This window comes from Balaenoptera acutorostrata, chromosome 18 (genome assembly GCF_949987535.1).
Source record: "Balaenoptera acutorostrata chromosome 18, mBalAcu1.1, whole genome shotgun sequence".
NCBI classification, from domain to species: domain Eukaryota; kingdom Metazoa; phylum Chordata; class Mammalia; order Artiodactyla; family Balaenopteridae; genus Balaenoptera; species Balaenoptera acutorostrata.
The window spans coordinates 75,340,830-75,363,289 of record NC_080081.1 but is presented as its reverse complement, the minus strand read 5'-3'; the positions used below and the strand labels follow the sequence as shown (position 1 = coordinate 75,363,289).

The 22,460-nt window shown below is 46.3% G+C and overlaps 1 protein-coding gene across 3 annotated transcripts in view; it reads right to left on the bottom strand.

Moving 5' to 3' along the window:
* Positions 1–14,967, bottom strand: part of FLT1 (fms related receptor tyrosine kinase 1) — a 173,051-nt gene extending 158,084 nt beyond the window's left edge. The window contains exon 1 of one of the 3 annotated variants that reach the window (XM_057533232.1): positions 14,291–14,967. In XM_057533232.1, coding sequence (XP_057389215.1) covers positions 14,291–14,354 — 64 coding nt within the window. In that variant the 5' untranslated portion in view covers positions 14,355–14,967. The remainder of the gene's footprint in view (positions 1–14,290) is intronic. The other 2 variants (XM_057533231.1, XM_057533233.1) reach the window with 2 other exon arrangements.
* Positions 14,968–22,460: the final 7,493 nt, after the last annotated feature.

Genomic DNA, 22,460 nt, shown 5'->3' with positions numbered 1-22,460 from the left:
ACCTGACTTCAGTTGCTATTAGAGAAAAAAAGCCACAAGTGAACATTCACTAGAAGATATGCCTAGGTCACACTGTGCCTTTTTCTTTTTTAATATAAATTTATTTATTTATTTGTTTATTTTTGGCTGCGTTGGGCCTTCGTTGCTTCGCGCGGGCTTTCTCTAGTTGCGGCAAGCAGGGCTTACTCTTCGTTGCAGTGCATGGGCTCTAGGCACGCGGGCTTCAGTAGTTGCGGCTCGCGGGCTCTAGAGCACGGGCTCAGTAGTTGTGGCGCACGGGCTTAGTTGTTCTGCAGCATGTGGGATCTTCCTGGACCAGGGCTCAAACCTGTGTCCCCTGCATTGGCAGGTGGATTCTTAACCACTGTGCCACCAGGGAAGTCCCACACCGTGCTTTTTGAAATCATGGAAGAGGGATAGATACAGAATGAGGGGAATAAAAGAAAATGATCAGATGTGATCAGTCCTAGCCAGGACTTAACTTGTGCCTCCTCTTCTCTCCTCTTCCTAGCCTACACCATGGATGGTCCAGAGCCAAGGGGAAATGGTTTTCAGAGCAAATGTTCTTATCCAAGAGGGCGAAAACAATAGCAGCAATAATAACATCACCTGATATGTTTAGGCTGCGTTGCTGTACCTACAAATTAAGGTTCCCAATCAACTGTCTTTCTTCTGTGCTGTTTGGGAACCTTGACCAGCTAAGAGTATCCCAGGAGGAGGGTCCATCTAAAGGAAATATCTCTTGGGAGCCATTTCTGTAGTGGCCAGGCAGCTTAGATCCTCATTCTGAATTCTGAGTTTAGATTCAAATCAGGAGAACACGGCAGCTCAGCCAAGGATAAGAAAGGGGTCATTGGAGCCAGAGGATGCCCAAAAGGAAGGAACAGAACATTTCAGGTGTGTGGGGAGAATTCCTGCCAGCTCTTGGACATATTTCTGCCAATCTCCTCCACTATACCCGCACAAAGGTTCTTAGAAGGTGAACCAATATGGAACCATGATTCCTAAAAGGCCTCTGAGACCCAGAGGGACGTCTAGGATACAGCTCTAGTCAGTTCAACCAGCATTTATTGAGTGACTACTATATGCCAGGCACTGTCCTGGATTCACAGCTGTGAAGACGGGGCAGAAACCAGCCCTTCCTCTTGAAGGGCTTTCAGTCCTGAGAGGCCCCTTAGGACATGAGTCACCAAGAAGCAGATTAGGTGAATACCACCACGTGTTCAAGATTATCTAAGTCAACAAACAGAGATCACCTCAAAGCTAGGTACACTTTGTTTTTAAAGGACACGTTTCTGAGTACAGGGAGTCACGAATTCTTCACTAACATAGATGAGTCATTTCAGTAAAATTTACAGTTAACATCACAAAATAAAGACACTCAATGGTCAACACAGAGCACGATAGATACAACCATGTTTCCATCTTGAAATAAAATATAATAGGTTAATTGATAATTGTTTGAGCACTTTTTAAGTGAATATGTTAAAAATGCTCTAAAATAAAAGGGTCTTCCAAGCATGCCTGCACTCATGCTAGAGGTTGAACATGAACCTGGAATGATGACTGGTTATGAAACTGACATCACGAGAATTAAATTCAATACGGCCCATGCTTTCCCTCGTGAAATCACAGCAGAAGATACAGCATTCCAAAACACTGTCAGAAAACATATTTCTCAAAAGACATTTCCCCTCCCAAGTTTCTACTTAACACTCTTCCAAAATGGTGAGTGGATTATTCCAGCAAAGCAATACCATGCCCATCTGCCTGCACCATGAAGCACATTGAAAATCAACAACAACAACTCTATTTCTACACTTTAGAATTTTACTACTCCTAAAAAGACATCTACCCAGATATAGAATCACTAAGTGTAATGACCGGTCCAAAAGGGCTAAAGCAAACTAGAAATTCTTGAAAGTTAGCATTCATGAGAGTTTCCTGCATTTCTAAGTGACTTTGTGTGGCAAATACTGAACTTAATGTATTTTTCATTTACCAGCTTTGAGGACAGGGAATGGGGTAGGGGAGTGAGTGGTAGAACACTTCTAATCTGTACACCAGTGATGTGTGTCAAATATTCCCTAACCCCCAAGAAGTTGTAGGTACACAAAGTCCATTCTAAGGCAATACAATGACTCAATTCCCATGCTTTTTTTTTTTTTTTTCCCCCTTCTTCTCTAGTTCTAGCAGAATTCCCTATGGAGAAGATTTCAAAGCTATAAAAATTTCCAAATAACAACAGAGAACAAAAATCTGATCCAGCAGGAGACATTAAGTAGAAAAGAGTTAAACAGAGTTTTCCAAAAAGAAAACAATACCATTCATCATAGACAAAATGCTATAACACAAGTTTACATTGCCTTTTAAAATTGTTTGTTTGCAATCCCCTCTAATATATCCTTGCCTTTCCATCTGTTTACATATATTTTTGGTTTCTCTAATGCCAACTTAGAAAAAGAAAACAATCATAAAAATCAAACTGTATATATATAACCACTCCTTATAACTTTCATCCAAGCCATGTATCCCTTTGACCACACTTTCTACTGTTTCCTTGGAACAAAAGATAAAACTCCTCTATAGGTGGCAAAACAGCATTTTTCTCAGATTCAGATAAACATGGCCATATTCTGGTATCAAAAAATATCCCTCTCAGTGTGGAGAAAAGGGAACCCTCCTACACTGTTGGTGGGAATGTAAGTTGGTACAGCCAGTACGGAAAACAGTATGGAGGTTCCTCAAAAAAGTAAAAATAGAGCTACCATATAATCCAGCAATCCCACTCCTGGGCATATATCCAGACAAAACTATAATTCAAAAAGATACATGTACCCTATGTTCATAGCAGCACTATTTACAATAACCAAGACATGGAAGCAACCTAAATGTCCATCAGCAGATGAATGCATAAAGAAGATGTGGTACATATATGCAATGGAATACTACTCAGCCATAAAAAAGAATGAAATAATGCCATTTGTAGCAACATGGATGGACTTAGAGATTATCATACTAAGTGAAGTAAGTCAGAAAGAGAAAGACAGATATCATATGATATCACTTATATGTGGAATCTAAAACATGACACAAATGAACTTATCTACGAAACAGAAACCAACTCACAGACAGAGAGAACAGACTTGTGGTTGCCAAGGGGGATGGGGGGTGGGGGGAAGGAGGGATTGGGAATTTGAGATTAGCAGATGCAAACTAGTATATACAGAATGGATAAACAACAAGGTCCTACTGTATAGCACAGAAAACAATATTCAATAGCCTGTGATAAACCATAATGGAAAAGAATATAAAGAAGAACGTATACATATGTATAACTGAGTCACTTTGCTGTACAGCAGAAATTAACACAACATTGTAAATCAACTATACTTCACTTTAAAAAAAAGTATCCCTCTCAAGGTAAGGATCAAGGAAAAAATAAAATGCTTTTTTCTCTTTCTTGACTTCTTGTACGTTTGAATGCCTGAAAGGAATGATCTAGGGAAAAGCAAGAGACCCAAAGAGCAACAGGCCTTAAAGAAATGCTTTCATTTTTGTCAACTGTACAAGGACTATCAGTCAAACAGGCAAAGCAGAGACTGTGTTCATGACCATCCCAGACCGATGGGCGCTCCCTCTAGGACAATGCCCTTGGACAGCTGTCTTTTTCTCACGGGCATAATAACTTTCTATTCTAAACCCTGAAAACCAAACTCCTTGGTTTTCCTGAATTCCTAGATTTTATCATTCAAGATCTTTTGGATAAATGTTGGTGGAAAGAGTACTGATTTCAAAATCAGAAAGACCTAGGTTTCCACCCTGGCCTGGTCACTTGGTAAGAATGTGACCCTCGGGGTTTCCATTCATAAAAGAAAGTTAAAAGCGTGCACGCTGGATGGTTCGGAAGAGGTTCACAGCGCCGGGTATGTGCATTCCTCCCCCTTCCCCCGGGGACAGAGTCCTCCCCCACCCCAGTTCATGAAGCATCAGGGCCCACCCCTTTACTCCAGCTTCATTAAGAAAAAAAGCTCCAGGATGTTGCGGTTTCTGGGATCTCAAAGGCGCACAGAGAAGTAGACATTTGACTCCCGGAAACAACCTGGCAGAGGGCAGCCCAGCCTGTCGGGGGACCTACCTGATGAGACCTCTTCCAGGATCAAAGTGCCCTTCTGGCGTCATCCGCCCTCCCGTGCAAGCTCAGTTCATCCCAAGCCCCATGTGGGAGAGCAGTGTGGAAGCCTATATAAAGTCACGTTCTTAATGGTTTTGGAGCTCCTTCTCTGACTTGAATTTTTTGGAAGGGCCTTGAATACCCATGATAAGAAAACCCACATGATGAAAATTCTGTCTTAATGGAGGCTTTAATGGTGTCTGCCACACAGAGCAGTGGAATCTCCCAAGGCCATTTGAGGCCGGAGTTGCAGTGGAGTCTCACATTCTTTGGACGTGGCAAAGCTCCAAGGATAGAACGGTTTGGAAAGAAGGGAAAGACTAGCACACTCTCACCCGTGCTCCTTCCCTTCAGGTTCTAAGGCGTGGTAAGAGGAGGGAGGTTTGGAGTCTGCCGGAACCAGATGGAAATAATTCCAGTTTAGGGAAAGTATTTAATTTATCTAAATACTTAGGTACTCTGTGATCTTAGGAGAAGTTTTTAATTTACCCAAGCCTGTTTCCTCATATGTAAGAGTACTGTACCTACCTCTTGGGACTGAGCAACATAATATGTATAAATCTAAGTCCTGACGACCCATGAGCGTTAGTTGCCTCCTTTCTCTCCACCCCCCTCCCCCAAAGCGCTTACAGCCTCACCACATCCCCCAGGAGATGCTCAGAGATCCTCCGATCTAAGCCCCGAGAAGTTGCCCACTGTCTACGCTCGCAATCTGAGGGTCAGCTGTCCCCAGCTTCGTGCGGGCGCCGTGGTCTTCTTGAGAGCCTGGCAGCCCCCTTAACCGTGGCCTATGTCCCCTCATCAGCAGAGTTACGAATAGGAAGCTCTTCCACTGGACCAGCTGTCTTTAGCTCACAGGTTAAGAAGGGCCAAGGCATTATTCATTATTATTTTCTTGGCCAAACTCCAGAATCTTTTCAAAATCTAGATTGAAAAGAAAGGTCAGGGACTTCCCTGGAGATCCAGTGGTTAAGACTCCGCGCTTCCAATGCAAGGGGCACGGGTTCGATCCCTGGTCGGGGGACTAAGATCTCACATGCCGCGTGGCGTGGCCAGAAGGAAAGGAAAGAAAAGAAAAGAAAGGTTTAGTACTAAACAGCAGTGTGGACCTCGAGAAACGAGCTCACAAGACTAAGTAGCCCCTCCCGCCTGGAGAGAATGTCTTTCCCCACGCCCCACTCTGAGTTAGGACCGCTCTGACCGTCCCAATGTGGCAGAGGTGGTGCTGTAAGAGTTCCAAAGGCCTTGAGACATCCACTGTTGTCCTCTCAGACGGCCCCTGCACCCAGTAAGGAGGGCAGGCTAGACGGCTGGGGGACCAAAGGCCGCCTGCGGAGCGACAGCCAGCGCCGCGGTCCCAGGGGCAAAGCCAGGGGACTACAGCTGCATGCGTGACCGAGGTGAGGCCCAAAGCAAACCGCCCAGCTGAGCCGCACCCAGATTTCTAACCCACAGACTCATGAGACATAATGAATTCTCGTCGTAGGCCACTGCGTTTTGAGGAAGCCTATTATGTGGCAGGAGATGACAGATACAAATGCTATCATGACTCAGGCTTGAGAAGCACTGATTCAGCCGTGGGTGAAGGATATGCTCTTTCTGTATCTGAAAATGAAAGCGTCCAAATACAGCTCACACAATATTAGGCCTTAAATGCCCTATAGGTACCCCGAGATGCTCTCAGGGAAGGAGCAGCGGCTTATACTCTTGGCGTTTCACGAGAAGGCTCCCAGCACCACGATTCTGCCCGGTGAGAGGCCAGCTCTGTCTCCAATGTGGCAGCGACTTTGCTCACCAAGGGGGACAGACCCCTGGCATATCCCCAGAAGTCAGCAGAGCCATACTGCTCCGACAGGTAGAATTCAGCCATCCAAGTGGGGACGCTGATGCCAGCAGAGGAATCCAGCTACAGAGGCTTGGTCAGAGAGGGAAAGAGAACAAGGCTTCCGACAGCTTCGTGGAGGGCTTACTGAAGGGTAGCAGGGCTGGACCAAAGGCGCGTGGGTGCCCGGGACAGGTCAGTAGCGTGGCACCTTCCCAAAGGACTCTGTAGCCATGTGCCCACATTTCTATAGAGGAAAGGCTGGGCACTCCACAGCGTGAGGCAGGGAAGGAGGCCTACTACGAGCTTTCCTGTCTAGACCAGCAATCCAGTTCTGGGTCCTAACTCACATACCCTGCTCTGCAAAACAGGCCCGCCCATCCCAAGCCCTTTATCCCAGAATTCCTCTGATTCTAAGAGAGGAAGAGTTCCTTTCTTCCTCACAGATACAGTTTCCTCCACCTTGTTAGATGTCTAGTAATGATTTAATTTAGTGCCTTTTCCAGATTGGCCCCAGGACGGGTGCCTCCCAGGTAGCCAGGCCTCTCAGTGGAGCCCGAGGTCAGGGGCTCTCAAAGCAGTGGTCTCTGCATCCGTGCCTCAGCACCACCTGGGATCTTGTTAGAAATGCAAATTCCGGGCCCCATCCCAGGCCTACTGAATCAGAAACTCTGGGGCGGGCCCAGTGCTGCAGCGCAAGCTCTCCAGGTGATTTGGATATATGATAAAATAGAAGGTTCCGTAACCTCGGCCGCCCATTGGAATCACCTGGCAGCTTTAAATGAACGATGCCTCGGTCTCACTCAAAAACTCATGATCAAATTGGTCAGAAGTGCAGCCAGGGCAAGAGGATTCTAGAAATAAAGCCCCCCAGATGGTTCTAATGTAGAGCCAAAGCTGGGGACCCTGGAGAGAAGCAAAGGGTTTCACAGAACTCAGTTGGCAGACTAATTACTAATCAAGGCCGCCAAAGGCGGCCTTGAGCACAAGTGGTTTCATATTTGCATATGACAGAAGACAAGGCTTTTCACTTATACAAGGTTCACCTCAGGCCTCGTTTCACAAAAGAACCTGATCATTCTTAGAGCTTTGCTTGTGTTGACCACGTGGGAGGGTCTGTGGTTTGAAAGGAAATGCAGTCCCACTCCACCGGTTCAACAGAAGAATAGAAGACCAGGCTGAGAAAAAGTACCCATAAGCACTGTGGTAACCTGTGAAAAGACAAAAGCATTTGCCAAGATTTGCAATAATGAGAGGAGGAAGAAGGCAAGTGCATTAAATTTCAAGCCAGCAAGAAGCACAGAAAATGTGTCATCAGCTGCAGGACAGCATGATGAGACGACAGTGGTGCCTGCTTGACAACAGATTATAGAGAAGGATGCTCACCTCCCTCGTTTTTACACCAAGTGACTTTGTTTTGGAAGCAAATGCTTTGTAAAACTTTTATTTACGGTTAAAACCTATCTGTTTAATGCCATTTTTACTATTTTTCACCAGGTCCCTATTTTCTAAGACCCATGGTTTGGTGAACCATGGTATTCTTCAAGACCACAACCTCTGTATGCTTTGACTACAGGTCCAAGTTAAGTCCAAGATTTTGTTTAAAAAAAAAAAAAAAGTCTTAAAGCAGATCACGGGTGTCCCGGCAGAAGACAGGGCACAAGAAGAGTATGGGAGCCGGAAAGAAGCTCCTGGCTGGCCCAGGTCTAGTCCCTTGGTCACACAGGTCAAGGTCATCACTAGGATGCTGGTGAAGACGATTTAGACCCTGACACCAGAGCTAAGAGTCCTTTACTAAAATCAGCGCTGCTCAATTTTTTAATGTGCAAAAACACATCTGGGGACCTTATTAATATGCAGGCTCTGATTGGCTAAGTTGCCAGGGGATGCTGGGTCATGGACCACACTTTGAGAAGCATGCTGCGGGCATGTGCAAAGTTTGGGGCTGGGGATGGGAGTGGGGGAAGGGAGTCACCAGCTCGAGACTGGATCAGGGGGTTCCGATTTTTCAGAACATGTTTCACACCTAGTAGGCTGGTCCTGCCAGAAGAATCTATTTGCATCAATAGTTAAGGAGAACCTATTCTAAGGAAGGAGGAAATCAGGCAACTAGCCTGGTCCTGTAACAAGGCTCCTTATTAAAGCAGAATCTTGACTCTGAGTATCTCCCCGTCATTCAGATTTGCCACACAGCCCAGCACCCAATGACTCAGGTTTGAGTCTATGAGAGGAAAAGTCAAAGCATAAAATCTAAGAGCACTAAAAATAGTATAAAGCCCTGCGGAGTAAAGGTGAAGGGCCCGGCCCCATACCGACAGAGGGTTAGGACAGAACTGCTGCATGGACCCAAGCCCAGCTTTGCTGGCCCAGAGGCCCCAGGGAATCATCATGACCAAACAGGAGGGGATCACAAGACATGGGTATCTCAGAGTTGAAAATCATAGCTGATTTCCTAGATCTTAGCCACTCACTGCAGAGGACAAATATTCTCTATTGAGAAACAGCCTCTTTAAGGAATCCACTGTAACTGAGGCCCAATGGACAGGCAAGAGTAACTAATAACCTGGAATAAAGTCACATCTGGCCCAGAAAGATTTCTTCTTTGAAATGACAGTGTGGTTACCTCATTCATTCATTCCAACATTTACCGAGAGCTTCCATGCCAGGCATGACAGGAGGTGCCAGGGATGTAAGAGCGGTTAAGACACGGGCTCTCCTCCCCAAAGAGTGAGGGCAGACACATAAACAGAACACTAACAATGCAAGGTGAGAACAACAGGAGGAGGGACCCACAGGGACCCATATAGGGGCTATAACAGGAGGCTACATATAGGAGCGGAAGAAACCAGTCATTCCGTCTGGGGCTGTAAGGAGGAGTTCATGGAGCTGGTGATTTCTAAGCTGAATTTTGAAGGCATGGGAAGAAAAGATGCAGAGGGAGAAAAAGGGTCTTGCAGGCAGACAAACAGCATGAAAAGTGCAAGGCCCATCTAAAGAATGGTGAGCTATTTCTTTGACGGGGGTAGAGTTTGTGTGGCTGGGACACGGGGTATGTGGAGAGAAATGGTAATAGATGAAGCTAGTACCGTAAGCCACAACTATTTAAGCTGCAGCCATTCAAAAGGAGGATTCCAACTGTTCACAAGAAAAATCAGTTTTCTCTCCAAATCTCTCAGTATATTACTAAGCAGCCATCATTTTGATATTCCTAATTAAACCCCTTATGGGCTTTAAAGTTTTTTCATATTAAGAAAAAGATGCCAGTTGGGTATAATAAATTATGGCATAGCTATACCATGAAATGTTATGCAGTCATTGAAAATACTGTTGTAAAAAATTAATGATGATGCATTAAAATATGAACGTATTACGTTCAAAAAGGCAGTTTAAATAGATTTTTTCTCAGAAGAGCATATAAATACATATCTACCACTACAATATGTTCATATGGTCTTAGTTTTATGTGTGTAAAAAAAATTTATTCGTGCATTGATGGTGGGAAAGAAGACTCTTAAATATATTCAATAAAATGAGAAATAAGATTAAATACCAGCATTTAAAACGAAATTTTAGCTCTGCAATAATGTTATTCAACAAATATTTGAACATCTCTACTCTGTTTGGGGTACAGGAAATACAAAAATGAAGAAGAAATGTTATCTGTAGGATGAACATCAGGTTCTGTTCCTGGGTCTGCCACCAGCCAGCTGTTGAGCTTGAAAAAAAAAAAAAAAATCACTAAACTGCTCGTCTCTGAAAGGAGTAGATTAGATCCCTGAGGTTCCATCTAGCGCTCACAGTGTATGTGTCTGCGCAATGAGATCAATTCTCTCAAGGAGCACAAAATCAAGGAAAGGAGCAATAATCAGACATGGCTCTTACGCATCCAGCTTTACCAAGACTGATGGGAAATCCCCAGGAATTCTTGACATCCCCCGACATCCGCCCCAGCAGCAATGCAGGAAATCTAGTCCACTATCGTCAGCAGACTCAATGGAACCATTTCCTTAATGAAAGCCCCCTGCAGTCCCAGATACTAAACCAGAAGCTTTCTTTTCAAGCCCTCCCTCCATCACCCCCCATTTCTCCCGTTTCCTTCCCCTTCCTCAATCTGGTATAAAATCCAGTACTGTAATCAGCAGCATGCAATTTCCAAGGCACCCAAGTGTGTGAGGAATCAACAAAGATCCTGGAAAGCATCTGGCAGGAGCTCTTGTCATTCCTGACAAGCCTCCCCAGTGTACTGAGCCCAGTGGGAATGGACTGTTCTTGTAGATCATTTTCAACCAAATGCAACCAATGCTTTTAATGCTTTTAACCGTTGCTAATGACATATTTTTACTTAAAAATTAAGCCTGGTGTTATTTCAAATGTCCTTCCTCCTCTAGCCACAATGACAAATGTTCTGAAAAATTATGATATTCACTTGCTATCCAACAAACTCCTGACCGTGCAATTGAACCAAGACCCTAACACCAGCAAGCTCTGCGTTTAACACCCGGGTGCCAAGAGAACTTCCCTCACTCTCCACCCTCACACTCACTCGCATGCACATCTCAATTTAAAGCACTACAGAAGCTATTTACTCTGTTATTTGTTCTTGCTTTGCAGAATTCTCAAGCCAGAGTAAACATCAGTCATAACTTGGTGATCTACTGGGTAACCTTCCTCAAGGATACTACTTTTTTTTGGTGGATATAAAACCATTTTGGGAGGCGATATATCATTTTCAACTTCTCTATTATATACATTCAAAGGAGATTTAAAATATCTAAATAGTTTTGGTAAAAACAAAGTGATTATTTGGTCTGTTCTAAAAAGTCATATAAAATAAGTTCCAATTTAAATAAGAGGTTTAGTATTCTTGTTGAAATCGGAAACTCTTTTAGACTTGAGTTAGACTTAAGACTTAGACTTAAGTTGCTTGGGGAGTTATTTGCAACTAGTAAGCATTAATTGAAAAAAACAAGAAATACATATGGGTTTTAAATGACCGGTCTCCTTAGAAGAGATCATGGAACTAGAGTTATGGAATAGAGTCTATTTCATAGAGTTACACATTCTGTTAGTTAAAAAAAAAAAAAAAAAAAAAAAAGCCCAAGATCATGATTCGTCCTGGCTTGGGCATCCTCTAACAGCTTAGTTCTTGCAACCCGACAAAGAGCAAGCTAATCGGTTGGAATTAGGTGTGCTGCACTAGTGAAAAAGAAAATCCACCGTGATTACTGACAGCAGGGGAAAGCCAGCTCACCCCTTCAGCCCCAGCTCTGGCATCGCAGGGCTGATCACCCATTCTATAGGCAAATGAAGTTGAGGGAGGGAGAAAAACAGACACTGTGTTCAGTCTGTTTCTTGGAATCATTCATTGAATTTTAGAGCTGGGAAAGGCCCCTAGAAATAACCATTTATTCTAATGTCTTAATTTTACATGTGAAAACACAAAACCCACTTAGTGCTCCCTAGAAAAGAAACTGGATAGCCTATTACAGAATTTTCAAGAGGGACAGAAAAAACTTAATAAATAAATAAGGTCAAAATATTGAGGAACTAGAGTAGGTGACCACCTACAATTTATCTGCAGTGTGATCCATCATTTGGAAAACTAGGTGGACCACCAAACGTGCTACGGAATTAACATTTCAAACGTACAGTTCCGGAAAAACACAACCCAAAGTGTGGCTTTATAAACCTTGGAGAAAAGACAAACTGTTATGCGAAATTAGCTTGATTTTGAGAGATTTAGTACATTCATTTTGGAAATGGGGATCATTGTCATGTACACTTTTGATTTAACTTTATATCATTAATTAACTCCACTCACAAAATTTGCAAGTGAAGCATTTCCGATTAGCTATAGCAAACTGTACATGTCGGCTGCTCAAAAACTCTAGAAAAAGGGGGGCAGACAAAAAGGGTCTGTGGCTTTCATCAAGGGTGTGCTGCCTTAAAATAAGAAAACGAGACTTTGAGCTGGAGAAAGGAAGACTAGTATCCTTTTAAGAGGAAGAGACTGCAACATAGAGGACTTGGAAGCACGTGAATATTGGAGTGTTTTTATTTCCCAGGATATTTAGAAGAAGGTAAATATACTCTTTGTGGGGAAAGGCATTATCTTTTTGTATTACTGAACCTCTGATTATTTTATATACCTCAATGAACGCACACGTAATATTAATAACTCATAAAATTATATAGCACCCAACAGTGAGCAGAGCTGGCCCGTGATGGGTGCAAGCTGGACTCCTCATAAATCCACAGGGCAGAAACTTGGCCCCTATCTAGACACCACTCCCCAGACATGCAGCCCCTCGTTCAGTTTGAAAGCGAGGATGCAGCTTAGAAAGCAGGTACCTGATTGTTTTACTGTGACGCAGCTGTTAACCCGCGGGAGAAGCCTGTGGTTTAGATTGGCGATTACAAACCCCAACAGCTGATAGAACATTCCCTAAACCGGCAGGTGAAGAGGTTCTCACCTTGCCAATGTTTGTCTTGCTTTCTCCCTATAACACATACGTAAAACATTTTTTAAAAAATCACAAGAGTTCCAAGATTTCTGCCTCATTTAAGTAAAATCTAAGAGCAATCATAAGAGGATCTCACTCGCGTTTCTGAAAAGCTGCCACGGATCTAAGTTGCTTTTAACCACGAACAGAACTATACTTTGCTAGTTTTTAAAACAAAATAAAGATGCCTATGTGTGAAGCAGAAAATCCAATAAAGCATATACTTTCCCCTCCATGTTTTGGATTCACAGTAATTTACCTAGATTTACTTTTACATAATAGACGATGGACTTCAGCAAGTTACTTAAATGCTCCAAGCAGTTGTATTTCAAAACACATGACTTTTCAAACCCCAAAATGTAGTTTTAAAACAGAAAAGCAGTACTTCACTTCATATAGTTACTTTAGCAACATTTCCAACTTAGAGCGAGTTCTCTCCAATTTAGTACGAATTCGCCTTGCCTCTCGGTTTAACAGCTTCATCCAAGTGGAACTATTAATTGTTATTAAGAAACAGGTGGTTAAATTAGTCTTCCCACTGAGAAGGAATATTTGTTACTGCCTTTTGAGTTTAACAAGCATTTAAAAAAATATATGCTCAACCCTACGGACTTTCCTACCCAGGGATCTTTGCAATAACCTATGTTACTGTATTTTATTTCATATTTTACCTTTCCTCCACGACGCTTAAGAGACAGGCGCTCCAAAATCGGGCTCTCTGCGCCCAGGGGGACTAAACCAGGGGGCTTGGCCACTGAGCCCCGCTGAGGAAGAAAAGGCAAGTCCGAGTCCCTAAATGCCCTCGGGTTTTGGCGCCTCGGGGAGGCCACCGCCACACTAACCAGGTACAACCTACTGGTCCCTGAAGGTTCTGCCGCCAGTGTCCCTAACGCCCAGCAAAGGCGCGCACCTCACCGATTCCTCAAACCGCACCTTTTGGTCCAAATCATTTGCCCTTTCTTCTCTCGGAACTTAAAAGGCTAGGCTTGCAATTCTGAAACTTAACGGGATTTGGGTCCTCGACTGCCCTCGTCGGTCAAGGTCACTCAGGTCGGCGACCTGGGCTGGACCCGTGGCAGAGGCTCCACTCGGATGGATGCGCGCCCAGCGCTCAGGCCCAGTGGCCGGCGAGTGGGAAGCGGGGGGGAGGGAGGAGAGGACGCTGGGGGAACGTTCCCCGGACACGCGAGCTCGGGGGCCCAGAGTGGGTCGAAGGATACCAGCTCTTGCCATCTTCAGGGATCTGTGTGCTCCCGCCAGGCACGCGATCCCCTCCTAAGGGTCTCACCTCCTTCCCTCGGGAGGCGCGACGTCGCGGCCCGTGCCCGACATCGCCAAGGCTGGGCCTCAGCCCAGCCCCCGGGCAGCCACGCGGGCGTCCTAGGAGCCGCTGATCCGGGGGCCTCGCGGACCCGGCCAGGCCACCTGAGAGCAGGCTCTGGGGGTCAGGCAGGTCCGGGTGCGCGGCACTTCCCGAGCCCAGAACCTGGGTGGGGGGCCCCGGCTTGGGGGAGGCCGCCAGGCAGCGAGGATCAGCGACTCCAGCCGCAAGGGGCAGCCCCAGCGCGGACCCGAGCGCGGCGATGCTCGCGGACCCCAGCCAGCTGCTCTCCGGGGCGCCCAGCCCGACCGCCCGGCGGAGGAGAAAGGGCGTCACGGCCCCAGGCGTGTCCACTGCAACTGGTGTCCGCGGCTCCCTCCGAGCTCGCTCCCCGCGCGCACCCGGCCCCCCGGGCTGCGCCCCTGCTCCCGCCAGCCCCGCGCCGGCCTCCGGCCGCGGCCGCGCCTCACCTGTGAGAAGCAGACCGCCGAGCAGCGCGCAGAGCAGGACCCCGGTGTCCCAGCAGGTGACCATGGTGAGCGCGACGCGGCCTGCTCGTCCGGTGCCCGCGCTCCTCGCGGGCGCCCGCCGCAGCCGCCCGAGCCTGTCTCCTCTCGCTCCGGCCCTCCGCCCCGGGCGCCCCTCTCCGCGGCTCCAGCCGAGACACAGCCACTTCCCCCGGTAATCCTCGCAGCCCGGCGTCCTCCGGCCGTTGCGTCCCAGCCCCGGAGCCCGCTCCGAGCCGCCGCCGCCGCCGCCGCCGCCGCCGCCGGGGAGGAGCCGCGAGGAGAGCTGAGCCCGCGCGCTCCGAGCCTCCAGCGGACCTCGATTAAGACGAGCCGAGGGCGGGGGCGATTTATTAACCTTCCCCCAGCCCACTTCCTACCCCGGCACCTCCTTCCAGTGACGTCAAGGGGTCCCCCACCCCTCATCCGCCTCCCCACCTACCCTCTTCCTCCGGGACCTGATTCCCTACGGCTCGGGAGGGGGCGGGGGCCGCCGGGCGCGGGGGCGGGGAGGGAGCGCGCGTGGGGAGGCGCGGGCGGCGCGGGCGGCGCGGCCCCGGGGCGCCGCCGGGCAGGTTCAGGGTCCTTGCTGCCGGCTCCCGTCCCGGTCCCCTCCTCCTTCCCTGAGCTCTCAGGAAATCCCTGCAGGCTCTCTCCGCCCGGCTTACTCAGCCCTGGGGGCCGCCCGAAGCTGGGAAGGGGGACAGGGCTGGACCTCCACCGCCCGGCCCCCGGGGCGGAAAGTCCGACCCTGGGAAGCTGGCCGCGCCTCCGCGACGGTGTCCTTGGCACGGAGGGGCGAGGCGCAGGCCGGCTCCCTCCCCCCCTTCCTTGCTCTTCCCGCGCTGTCCCGCCGCCCCGAGACTCTCCCAACTGTCCCCAGACGTCTAGGAAGGCGCCGGACACCCTCGGCACAGGGGACTGCGCCAGGAGCGCCCGCGGGGACCGGACGCTTGGCTGGCACCTTCGGAAAGACAGCGAAGCCGCTCGGGTCCCTGGGGAGCGCGTCTGTGTCTTTTTCGACCTCACAGATGCACCCGCCCAAGTCATTTCCTAAACCCTCGGCTTCCTAGAAGCAAAACAAGCAATAACATCATGATACCTTTTAAAAAGCTGGGACGTGAAGCTGCTCCTGCAACTTTTAAAGGCCGAGCACTTGAACTTTATTTCCTAAATGCTCGAAAAGAATCCTTCTGATGGCTGCTTGCTACGCAAGATGAGTGACTCCACTGCCCTTCGAACAGAACCCGGGGAAATTAACGTGAGGCACTAGATCATCTGCGATGACACTAATTCCACCTCGTTCCCCAATTATGTTTCCATTACCTCAAAGGCTGATACCGTCCTAGGCTCCACGGAGCAACGCAGTCTTGTCCCTGTAAATACCGCTGGTTTGAAAAATAGTTCTACTGCAAACTGCCAGATGGCCACGATGAAAAGGAACGTGATGGCTCCTAAACGCTGGGCCAGCGACTCTTCCTGAAGGACTGGACTGCCTCCCGCCGGGGAAGGTTAGGCAACCCGGAGTTGGAGTTGCCACACCTCTGAGCGGCAGGGCCAGGACAGGTCCCCGCCGCTGGGAGCCCCACGCAGGAACAGCGCGTACGCTCACCTGGCGCTGGGGCTCGGGAGTGGCAGCCCCACGCGGCTCCGAGGAGAGTGAGACCACGCGGAGCCTTTGCGCGCCTGCTGCCTTCTCCACCTTTTCTGGGGCTCCTACGCCCAAGCTTGATTCCTTCAAATCCGCAGCATCATTGCGTGAACAGTTAGTTAATTACGTATCTCAGGGTTAGAGCCTGCCAGCGGATCTTACTCACAACTGGTCCCCCAGCCTCGGTCACAGCCTGGGACACACCCGCAGAGCCGAGGTGTCCCCCCTGCCTCACTTCAGAGCTGCTTGTCGCTCCCATGCTCTCTCCCAAGAAGCGGCTGTCAGCATCGCCCTTCTGCAGCCCCTGACAGAGCCAGGCGTTGTGTTAGGGCCAAAAACACTGTGATGGGAAGATGTCTTCCAAGGGGCTTAGAATCTGGAGAGGAGGTTGACGGGTAAAGAGGCCACGACATTACAGTGTGAGGATCCCAGTGCTGGAGGGAGCCTGGGTTCACGATGGGCACAGAGAAGAGGTGGTCCGTCCGAGAACTCAGGAGCGCTTCTTAGGAGAGACACTTAGCTGACCCTGGGGGAAAACGGTCCATAGTACAGTCTACAAAAGTTTACTACAACCCTTCAAATGCTATCTGAGAGACAACACTTCACATACCGGCTGTCAGACATGACTCTGCATCGACTTTACTTGTGAAGCCACAACGGGTATCTGATGGATAGCTGAAACGATCTTCATGACCTCAGACGTCCATCAACAATACTAGTATAGGGACTTCCGTGCTGGCGCAGTGGCTAAGAATCCGCCTGCCCATGCAGGGGACACGTGTTCGAGCCCTGGTCCGGGAAGATCCCACATGCAGCGGAGCAAGCAAGCCCGTGCGCCACAACTACTGAGCCTGCGCTCTAGAGCTCGTGAGCCACAACTACTGAGCCCGTGTGCCACAACTACTGAAGCCCGAGCACCTAGAGCCCGTGCTCCGCAGCAAGAGAAGCCACCGCAATGAGAAGCCCCTGCACCACAACGAAGAGTAGCCCCCACTCTCCGCAACCCACGCACAGCAAGGAAGACCCAACGCAGCCAAAGATAAATAAATAAATAAATAAATAAACTTTAAAAATAAATAAATAAAATTAAAGGAAAAAAACAATACTAGCATATTGCCCAACTATTTAAGGTTAAGAGAGTCCTGGTCGAATCTAACTTAATTTACACCAAAATCATTCTGCATTAAGAGTGGTCTTCCACAAATTCCCAACTATTCTTTTGAAAAGTTGCAGGTTTTAATTATAGTCGGCAATTTCTTTACTTCTTACTTTGTTGGTTGCATTAGCCTCCTAACAAAGAACTCAAGATGCTACAAGTTCTCACAAGGTTTTGTTCTGAATTTCATTTTACCTCAGATAAATATTAGCATTTAGATAAATGAATATCTAAGCTTAACTAATGGGAAGTAAAGGTATGGTTCTCAACCCCCCACCCCCCAAAAAAAGAGATAATACCTTTGAACAAGAATGGGCTACAGCACCCTTCCAACTAAATCACTAAGGAAAGGGGTTTTATAGATAAACAGTGATGGAAAAGATCAATTTCAACATGCCTGGTGGGTATAAAAAGCTATTGAAATAGACTATCTGCTTGCTTCCTGCTCACATACAAAAGGACGTTTCATGTCCTGCAAAACCAGACATTCTCTCTTGTTATCAGCTACAAACATTCTCTCGAGGATTCTTTCTAGCCCCTATTCAGAGGCACACTGTTGGTAAAACCAACAGCTTTAATATTCAAGACTGAACAACAGTGTGGGAGCGTCTCCTGTGAGAGACAGGAGGGAACCCAGGGCCTCATCTTCCTACAGTGGACCAAGGGTAGAGCCCGTCAGCTTGCGGTCACCAGGTCTCAATCAGGACTTCGTCCCCACATGGGTTAGGTGGCTTCAGAGCAAAGAACAACTATACTCCACGGCTACACACTGCATAGCATAAATATGTATGGTTGGTTACAAGAACCAAGTGACTTTATAAAACCCTTCTGTGTTATATGGAAAAAAACAGCTCCCAGCACATCTCCGCTTGACAGTTCCGGCTCCTAGATCTGAGTAGCCCACGCTCACAATCCTCCTTGGGCAAGCTCTGCTGAGTTCACCAGGCAGACACACCCACGGTTCCACTTCTCCGAGGCTGATAGGTTCTGCTGGAGTTCCTTGCCTGCCCCCCATGGACATGCTCGCTCCTCTTGTTTTGGTTCCACGTGCTTCACTCCATCCCTGACGACCTGCTCCTCACATAGGTTGGTGCTGCAGCCATTTATCTCGTTTTGATTGATTCGGGCTTTCAGCTTCTTTCTGAGGCAGAGTCTCCTAGCTCTGGTCTCCTGGTTGCTTAGCCCTGCACCTCCTCCGTAGGAACTGTGACATGGATACTGTACTTCTGTTACTGCAGCCTAAGATCAAAGGAGCCCTTTCTGTGGGCCACTTTGTACCCTGGATGCTTGTGGGACTCACTGTTGGTTAAAAGCCCTGAGGCTTTTTCACAGGAGCTGTGGTCTGGCTATACTGGACAATCACAGCTTTTGATGACCCAAATTGCAGACCCTTATACCCACTCTTATTAAATTTCTTGTTTGATTTAGTCCATCTCTCTGGCCTGTTGAAATCTTTCCGGCATATAGAAAATTCAGTGCATTTTCTATATGTCGTGCTTCAGATTATCCAAAAATACGATACATATGCCTTCTGTATCATGATCAAAATCACTGACCAGGGCAGAGCTGAATAAATGAATAAAGGAAGGACGGAAGGAAAGAAGGAAGGGAGGGAGGGAAGGAGGAAGGGAGAGAGGAATCAGCAGACGTTAAGTAAACCAAAGCATTCTTTGTGTCATTATCTCTGATGCGAGATGTGTCATGCATCATCACCATGGGAGGCTGCATGTTAGCTGGTCACCATTTACCATGTCATTATTCAGGAATAATTGATGGTCCTAGCAAGAAGTAATAAGACAGGTGAGTTTTATTCAAGGTATTTTAGGAAAGTTTTTTAAAAAAAAAGCCCAGATGGAGATAATTAGAGAAGATTGGTGCAGGAGACAAAGCAAAACAGAGAAGGGACTAATACCTAAAGAAAAAGTAGCTGGCTAAGGAAGTCTGTACAGGGGTCATCTAATCAACAGAATTAACAACTTTTGCCAAAGGTTAATTTTATCTCAGCCTATAAAAAATATGACATTACTTTTAATACACTTTTAGTTATAAAACATTTTAGACAGATGCAAAGATGGGAAGAGGATGAATCATAACCCCATCATCTCTATAAACCCACCGAGATCTCTTTGGTATATTTCATGTCAGTCATTTTCTTAGAGAGTGCTTTTAATTCTCTGTGTTTCTATATAGCCTTCATAATTATTATATTTAATAGCTGTAAAATGTTATCCTACTGCCGGACATTTCAATTTCACCATTATATATAATCCCCAAATGCATTTAGTTTGACATTGGAATGTTTTTTAGTCAGTTAGGCACATCCACACACTTGGTAGCCATTCCTCTCCTCCCTCCAAGCCCCTTTTATACACACACACACACACACACACACAGTCAATATTCTTGCCTCACTTAAGACTTGCACCAGCTTCGTCCAACAGTGACCTGGCTAAGCAATCGGAAGGAAAAGTTTTGTGTCGTGCGGCATAATCCAGAAAATGTATTCTCTCATTCAGTAAACATTTTTTTTTTTTTGTACCCATACGCAATTCTGGGCCAGTCTTGTTGAAGACGGTAGAATAGAAGATATAATTATTGCTCTAGAAAGCCTTACCGTTTACTTGAGAAGGCCAGACTTCATGAAACATGAGGAAACAATTCTACTGCAATTAAAACAGTTCTACGGCAAGAACAAGATACAGTTGTGAGTACTAAAAGGAACTGTTCCTCACTGAATTGGGAAACGGTTTTGAAGGTAGTAACAGATTTGTGTGGGCAGAGAGGGGAGGGCATTCTGACAAGGAGCAAAGGGAACAAAACCAGCCCGCTATGGGGGTGGGGGGACGTGTGAGGGGCAGGGGCGGCCAGTGGAGGAGGGAGGGTGTCAGGGAACAACGAGGCAAGTTTCAGCAGGTAAGGCTGAGGGACCTTGACTACTTGGTAGGTAAATTTAAATGTGTTTCATCCCGCCTGTCCTAGGAAAGGATGGTTAGGATGGTTAGACTAGCATATAGGGGATTCAAGGGAAGTAAGACAAATGAAAGGAATAAACTATTAAATAAATCTACGAGGAAACAAACTATTCAGCGGCGATACGATAGAACTGGAACAATGATGGGAAGGAGAGAGCAAGAGGGCAGGTGGCTCTGGTTAGTAGTTCGGAGAAGGGATGGAGAGAGAAATTAACACTGGGGTCGAGGTGAGGGAGACAGAGGAGCCCAGGAGAGCCCCAAGGTTCCAGGAAGGACTCTAAGATCGATGAGCATTGCCGGGATGGGGAGGCTGGTGGGAGAGGCGGGGAAGGACTTGTTGGTTTCAGCCAGGTTCAGGTGAGTGGGCAATTGAAAGCAGCCTACTTTATTTTCCTCCTTGAGCCAAGACAGGGTTTAAAGTGATCGTCTGGCTCAGGGCTAGACATTTTAAGGAAGTAGAAAGTCATCATCGGATTGCTGTACCCTAACACTGGACCCAAATTTATATACTCATAACGTCTGAGTTTTATGTAATGGCTGGGCTGTGACTAGGAAGTTTATTAAATGCCATGAGTTGGATTCCCACGTCTGAGTAAGCAGGGGTGAGCAACAGAGCTCTCCAACTTCAGCCCTTCCTTCTTGCAAAGTTCCGCCATACCCAGACACAGCCTCTGGGCAGGTCTGCTGGCCGCTTCCGTGAAAGACCATCCCTTTCCTTCCTGATCTCTTCCAGACTCCTCCCAGATGTACTTCTCATGCGTATCAGCAGCAGCAGAAGTCAGGGAGAAGCCCAGCCACTCTCTGCCCTGGACCACAGGCCCATCTGAACCAGCAGTCAGCCAGAATGCAGGAACTTTTCAAAGATGCAAACTGGCAAATCTGACATCAGACGCAAAATCTAGCAAATATGTCATTTTGTAAGAAAGTTAGACCCCCCAAGCTCACCTAATCCAACTGTGGAGGGAAGACTTGAGTTTAATAAGTGGCTTGAGGTTTTTTTTCTGTTGAAAAAATAATATTCCATAAAATCAAGTTCTGGCTAAACTGAGAACATTGCTTCTGAGAAAGACATGACATCATAAGCTGCTTTCCACTAATGTTAAACTGCTAAATAACTTTGTTTCTATAATTTTATACTAAAAATTTCTTCAGAACACCTATAAAAAGTATCAGAATCATTGTCTCTGTATTTTGGAGTATACTCCCCGTTTGTACCTGAAAGAGAAAAAAAGTTGATGCCAAGATATGATAAACAAACCTTGGTTTTGGACATAAAACAGATCAATGTCCAAAGCAACAAGTCAAATACTAGGGTGGATTTTCCTTGATGAAATTTTAAACCCAGCCAAATAATAATAATAATTTAATAATAAATAATAGTTTAATAGTTATTTAATAAAAAACATAGTTTATTATTTAAATAGACTTCCCTTTCTTCACATCCTGAAGTAATCACAGATAAAGTGATAAAGTGTCTGAGATGTGCTTCAAAATTATCCAAAAGTAGTAAAGATGAAACAAGATAGGCCCTATGTTGATAAGGTTGAAGCTGAATCATGGGTATATAATTTATATATATTTCTTTCTTTTTAGGTATATGTTTGAAATGTTTTCTTCATAAAACGCATTTTTCTTTCCTAGTCTAAAACTGAAAAATGCAAACTATCAACCCAAAGTAAATTTTAGGCTCTGAGTCTAGAAAAAAGTGAAGCTAGAGAGAGAAGGAGTACAGTGAACGTTACCTGGTGACCAGAGCTTCGGTTTCACTGACAGTCAAGAGGACAAGTTTCCAGCAAATCCAATGTTCGCTGATAAGAGGTATGAATAGGTGCAAAGCAGTCACAAGGGAAACTGATGGTTTAAAAACTACACTTGGCTTGAAAAGTACTGCTGTATTCAGAAGTAACACAGATAAGCAGAAACAAGATCAAGAAGGAAAAATAAAGAAAACAGGAATATTTTTTAAAAGGAGAATCCAGGAAAATATTCTGTATATGATGGAGAGGAGAGAAATGCACAAGCTTTGAAAATCTCTTTTCTCCTCCATCGTATTTATTTAGAAATTGTTGTGGGTGACCATTAACTAAAGAAAATGAAACTGAGGGGGGAAGAATAGAAACCCATGCTTAATCATCTCATGATATAAAGACCTTAAAAACTATGTGTTTTTTAAAAAAAAAAATGAAACAGGATTTGTTGGCAAGCATCCTAGGCAATTTAGGAACAGAAAGACAATATTGCAAGACATTTTTTCTAGAACATACGAAGAAGTGTCTAAGGTTGGAAAAACAAAGATTCCAGAAGACTGACTGGGGAAGATAACACATAGAATCATAAAATATGAATGTACAAATG